Source organism: Cynara cardunculus, assembly GCF_001531365.2.
Source record: "Cynara cardunculus var. scolymus isolate 2C chromosome LG 11, CcrdV1, whole genome shotgun sequence".
In the NCBI taxonomy this organism is placed as follows: domain Eukaryota; kingdom Viridiplantae; phylum Streptophyta; class Magnoliopsida; order Asterales; family Asteraceae; genus Cynara; species Cynara cardunculus.
Genome location: NC_037538.1, coordinates 7,342,484 through 7,348,853, shown reverse-complemented (window position 1 = coordinate 7,348,853; position 6,370 = coordinate 7,342,484). Strand labels below are relative to the sequence as shown.

At 38.2% G+C, this 6,370-nt stretch overlaps 1 protein-coding gene across 1 annotated transcript in view; it reads left to right on the top strand.

The window, feature by feature from the left end:
- LOC112521043 overlaps positions 1-2,036 on the top strand; it is a 2,550-nt gene extending 514 nt beyond the window's left edge. Inside the window, exons 2-5 of the mRNA XM_025129672.1 lie at positions 196-483; positions 569-742; positions 1,037-1,261; positions 1,424-2,036. Coding sequence (XP_024985440.1) covers positions 196-483; positions 569-742; positions 1,037-1,261; positions 1,424-1,909 — 1,173 coding nt within the window. The 3' untranslated portion in view covers positions 1,910-2,036. The remainder of the gene's footprint in view (positions 1-195; positions 484-568; positions 743-1,036; positions 1,262-1,423) is intronic.
- The last annotated feature ends 4,334 nt before the right edge of the window (positions 2,037-6,370 follow it).

Sequence of the window (6,370 nt, the reverse complement as noted above, 5' to 3'; positions counted from 1 at the left end):
CTAATTGGGTGCATGTGATCTTCATTTCTTTGGGTACCCAGAACGTACAACCACCTAATGCACCCTGTGATGATCTTATACCCAATTTCAGATTTTAATTTCTATGGAAACCCAGAATGTACAATCAACAAATGCACTGAATTTGACCCATTTGGGTGGCTAAATTTTAGATTTTGTTGACCAACTGTTTTACAGGGAAGAAAGAAGCTTTGTGAAGGGAAGAATATGGAATTGGTGTTGGCGGAAGAAATGAAAGAATTAGCAGAGAAACTAGAGGATTTGCAGAGTAGCTATAATGGAAGTGAAGATCGCGAGCTTCGAAAATGCAAGAATTTTGATAAAAAAGCGTCACGATTACAGCGAAGATTGGAGAAACTTGGAGGGTTAACAGATGATGAATGCAAAAAGGAGATCAAGAATGAAGCAAGAATCAATGAAGATATCTCCATTTTGGATTACAGAAATCAAACCAAGTCCACTGATGTAAGCTTCATTAAAACACCTTTCATCGACTTCATAAATCGGTGTCTTTTTCTTCTATGGTGATGAATTTTTAAATTATTTGCAGGTGGAGATGCTGGAAAGGAAAATGGAGGGGTTATCGAAGGGAATGATCGATCGGATGGAGAAGGAGTATGGGTCGATTCTAAACGCTTCGGTTGCTAGTTCTGCTTCTACTTCAAAGCGAATCGATGTCTCAGATCAATTTACTTTCTCTAACAGATATTCTAATCAAACAAAGGTACCTTGTGAATCATATACTCAATGGGGTTCGAGATCTGTAAGCATTTTCATATAAAGTTTACGCATTGATGAACATTCATTATGCACAAGAAAAATAATCACATGGGTGATCCAAAGTTATAAGCTATAACAAATCTGTTTGTTTCTTCCAATGAGGTTGTTTTAGCTCATTTTACACTCTCATCTTGCTTATTAACCAACAGCTAGCTTATCAGCTAGTTTGTTGAACATAGCTTTCGTTTTCTTGATTTGTAGGAAGATATATGAATCAAGAAACTACTTTTTGTAACAGGAACCATTAACATCGCACGATAACAGCAACAAATGTTCGGGTCGGTGCAAGGTGTTGGTGAGGAGAATAGTTGAGCAAGTGAGAGCAGAGACAGAGCAATGGTCTCAAATGCAAGAGATGCTTGGACAATTGAGACAAGAGATGGAAGAACTTCAAACTTCAAAAGACTTTTGGGAAACTCAAGCTCTTGCTTCCGCTAATGAAATCCGATCCCTCGAATGCTCTGTAAGTCCCGTGTTTATGTACATGTATGTGTTTTTTGTTGGTAATCATGGGTGTCTGGGCCAACTTGCATGCAACTCAACTAGTCCTATGGGCCCTTGAGATAACATAAGGGATAATCTCCATTTTGGTTTCGTAACTTATATTGGTTTTTGCTGGTTTAAGGTTGAAGAATGGAGAGGGAAGGCTATCGAATATGAAACGAAGGCCAACAAGCTCCAAACCGAGGGGGATCTGTTAAAGGATGAGCTTGAGAAGTTGAAGGAAGATCAAGCAAAGGAAGTCGCTTTGACGCCCAAAAAGACGATGCTTTCTTTAAGTAAACAAATTGAAAGGGAGACAAAGAGCGGGTTAAGCTGTCGAATGAAGGGAAATTGCGAGAAAGTTGAAGAAGGTAAAAAAGATTCGCAACCGTTGTCTTTGGCGAAACAACTAGCAAGGGAGAAGCGGATACTGATATCTCGATTGAAGGAAAACCGGGGGAGCAATAACGAAGGATTGAGAAAAGGGTATAATCTGGTGAGATCTCCGTTTAAAGATATCGGGAATTCTTCGTCATCATCGGCAAGTCTGGTGAGGCAGAATAGCAATGCAATTTTCCCATTGCATTACCTTGAGCCAGCAAGAATGGAGGATAGCTTTTGGAAATGAAAAATGGTTTTGTTTTCTATTTTAGGCTAATAATGGAGTTTGTAAACCAGCTAAAGTTAAGTAGTTGTAAACCTGCAACTCATGAAACTTTATCCCCTTCTAATTGAATGCATCCATTAATGGTGGATCTTTGTAGCATCCTCTCTCTCCACTGTCCATTGGTTTGGTCTCATTGTAATATTTGTATATAATACTGTTCTTGTGAGACCTGGAAGACTACTTAAATAACATTAACCTCATATCAAAAACATTATACCAGTAAACCTTTACAGCGTTCTTGCTGTAAAGATTCACTATCTTTCATACCTTCACAATGAATTGATGTGAAGTTTCAGTGTTATTTTATGGTCTCACAAACCCAACCCTATATATTATATATATCAACATCAATCTCTATGCAATTTGACAAGACAGACGAGAGGGAGATGGATGGATGATTTTTTTTGCTAGGTTTTAATTTGACATGAGTAATTTAATGATTTATCATGTAAAGCACTGAATAGCAATGGATATATGATAGCCCTATTGGCATTCGAGATGCGAGATAATACAGCAGCAACAACAGGTGCGTCCAATAAGGAAAAAAAATCGGTTTTTAGTAGTAGTTGATGAGACCACGAATTGGCGGGTGGTGGCAAGTGGCAGCAAGGGCATCTACTCAAAGGGGGTTGAAACTATAGTTAGTTGCTCTGGGTGGTTCTGGCAGCAACAACGATGGCACTTGTTCCGACAGCAGCACGAACAACTAAGTTTCTGCCGTGAAGGCAGTTGGCGATCCGACGATGAGGGTTGGGGTTCTAGGGAGATTTCACAAAGGCTTTGATACCATAGGAAAACTCCTATTTCTACAACAACGGCATTGGATATTTAAAACCATTTAAAAGCCAGGAATTTGGATGATTATTGTCATAGAAATGAAGATGAAAGAACATAAGATTTTGAGAATGAATACTCCCATCATATCCAAAATACCTATTACAACTAATCAAGGAATTAAGGGATTAACAAATCAACAAGAAAACTACAACTGACCAACCATTAGTAAAAAATTCATTTTTTTCTATGTTGGTGCTTTGGTCTGCTTGCTATTCAGATGACCAAGTTCAGTTAGACCTTAACTGTAAGCATGAGATGGTGATGGTGCCTGTAGCGGTTGTGATAGCGATTATTAGTAGAATCAGAAATCGCCTACACATTGTTATCACCATGACGATCAACATGAGTTGTGATTATTAGACTGTATCGGTAACAACTTGATTATTGTTCGCTGGTTGTCGACGACCTCTGTTCCCTTTTTCGTAAATCTTACACACAACACAATCATCAAGCTGCACAAAATAACCAAATTAAGTTACACCAACGAATAATTGATGAATTCAAAAAGAGCCTTAAGAAGGGTTTCAACACCTTCATGTCACTTTCATCGAGTCGTCGTCTTTGATGACCAGCAACTACGTATTCTTTCATGACCCATTTGGTTTTAATCCCATTTGGTGCATGCCCTTCGTGATAAACCAGTGACTTCTTGTCACCAATCTTAATACCATCAGCATCAGTGATTCCTTTATCGCGTCCTGTGGCTTTCCAATAACCATCTCCGGCTTTTCGATCAGGTCTGCTATCATCTGTGTATTTTCGATTCCTTGGGGAGAAAAAGAGCCATTGTCCTTCCCTTGCTTGTGGATGATTCGCTGTAGATACAAGTATAGTTTCTCATTCATTCGACAATCAATACCACCATGGATATATACAAACAAGAATTGAAGATATATACTACTTACCTACAATCTTCTCGGGATGATCTTCGTATATATCCACATTCCCAATCTTGTTCTTGGGAAGTTCTTGATTCCTGATCTTCCTCAACAGATAATGAGTAACCAGTTCTTGGTCTGTTGGTACGAACCGGAACCCTATTGGAAAAGATTCAAGATAAGCCAAAGTATCTTCCATACAGCCGGTAATCTCAGTCTTAACCACTGGTGTGGCTGCAGCCGGCCTTGCTGTCTCAACCATCGTCCCCGGCTCATGACAGCAAGAACAAGAACCCAAACCACCATTGTTTGCAGGCGAAGAAAGTTGCAAATTTCTTGTATGTTTCAGCGGTACTTGAAGATGATTAACATGATCTTGATCGGAGGATGCATGAGAGACATTGAGTTTTCTTTGGTTAGGGTTGGCATTGGCGTTTGCAGAATCCATGGCGGAGTGATGAATGATGATGGCGGCAAAGTGAGTATCGGAGAAGAAGGTGATGGCGGTAAACTCTGGTGAACGTTGAAATCGAAAGAGACGGAGTTTGAGTCTTGAATTTAATGGGAGATGGGTTCTGATTTTATATCTCGGTTAAATTTATAAAAAATAGGGTTATATTTATCTCTTGGTTATTATAATTTTTTAAATGGTGAGATAATGATGTAAGTTTAATTTAACTTAATAAATTACATTAAAAGATATCCGATTTAAACCAAACACGAGTTGGAATAGAATCTCATTCCAAATCCCGATAACCATAAAATTGAAATCCTACTAACATGGGATTTGGAAGTTCAGATCTTAAGTATAACCATGAGATGGTGATGGTGCCTGTAGCGGTTGTTTGACTAATGTAACTAGGACCAGCCGATCGGTGGTTGGATTCGTTTGCTTGCCGTCATGAACCGGTGACAATGGCTGAAACCACCAAGAAAAGATGGAGCATGATCTTGATTATCTTGAATCAGTATTTTCCAATTGGGTATCGGTTCGTTCCCATAGATCTAGACCAAGAAATTATCTGTTGAAGAAGATCAAGATTTGGAATGTGGATGTATATGAAGATCATCCAGAGAAGATCGTAGGTAAGCATCTTAATGCTTGTTATTGCCATTAATATATCTAATCACTTGTGTTAATCAAGTCGATCGACTTGTTCAAACCAGTAAATCACAAGATGGATTGTTTGCTTCAACGGAAGAGGCGACAAATGGTTCGTAGATATAACCAGAAGATGGATTATGGAAACCGGATATGTTACTGAACGTTTTTGATTCATCACCTTTGTCATATTTTAAAGGTGCCCATGTTTTTTTGTTCTTTAAAATGAGTGTCGAGTTGTTACAGATTTTTGCTTTAAAGAACATTTGCAACCAACCGATGTATGTTTCATGAACCAATAGATCATGTACTAAACGCTATGTTTATATTTATTTAAAACCAATAGATGATGAAACAAGCAGTGGCGCATCCATAAATTGGAGGTACTTAGGGTATCGAAATATTTTCAAAACCGAATAATTCATCCTAACCAAAACAATTTTGGGTTTTTGTTTTCGGATTAAACGGTTCGGTTAACCAAATAAAGACAACTTATTCCGTTCAGTTTTCAATTAATATTTTTTTACTATTTGGTTAAACCGGCACATTATACTACTATTTATAATGGATCAAAACCAGTTTTTCTAAATAAGAAATTAAAAGCAAGAAATATTTTACTGTTTCTTCACCTAAAAGCCAAGAACTAAGATGGAGAAGGAGAACTAAAACACCGAAACACAATCGATTTCAGTTTTTCTGTCGTCGACCAGTGGTCGGCATTGATGGTCCGTAGTCAATCAAGAGCGTGACATGTGAGTAGAGATAGCCAAAAATCGGACCACGACCGGCCCCAAATCGGTCCCGCTTCCCATAACCGGTCCAATAAAAGTTATATTTTTTTAACGTTGGGCGTTATTTCAAAAGTTCCTTCTTCTGAGGTTCCTTCATCAATCCTTCTTCTTGAGGGCTTGTTGTCAAAATCATCTTCATCTTCAACATCTATCAACAATGGAGTTGATGCGGTATTCTTGAAATAAGGAAACGAATTCTTCAGCATTGTTCTTTCACTCTCCTTCTGCGTGTTGATTGATTCAAACAATAAAGTTAGCATTTGATGAATTTTTCCCAAACTTTTTTTTACCTCAATTTCTTGCATTAATGAAATCTTCTTGAGGGTCGTCTGCCATATTCTCATCAGTCGTGTTCTCCAAATTGCCAGTGATCGAAGATCAACTCTAATGATATCACCGAGATGCATCCACCATCTATATATGTAGGCAAATTATCATGTACGTATCGTCTTCTATATATTGTTGTAATAATGCCACTAAATGTAGTTATATACAAGTTTCATACTCACCATAATTAACTACAAGCTAAGCTAAGCTAAGCATCGCAAAACAAACAACGAAAGACCTGCAACTACAACTACAGTACTCTGTTTTCATGCTTTGGCACTTTTGGCTGTTTCGATTCGCTGCTATTCAAATGATCAAGTTCAAGAAACCCCAAGTTGTAATCGTAGCTGTTAAGATCATCTTGCGAAAAACCCAGTTCCGAGAATTCAGTATACTCAGAGCCATCACCACCATTGGCTGTTTGATATGGTGGTGCTGCCACCTGTGGAGGTTGTTGATTAATGTAACTAGGACCTGGCCGATTAAA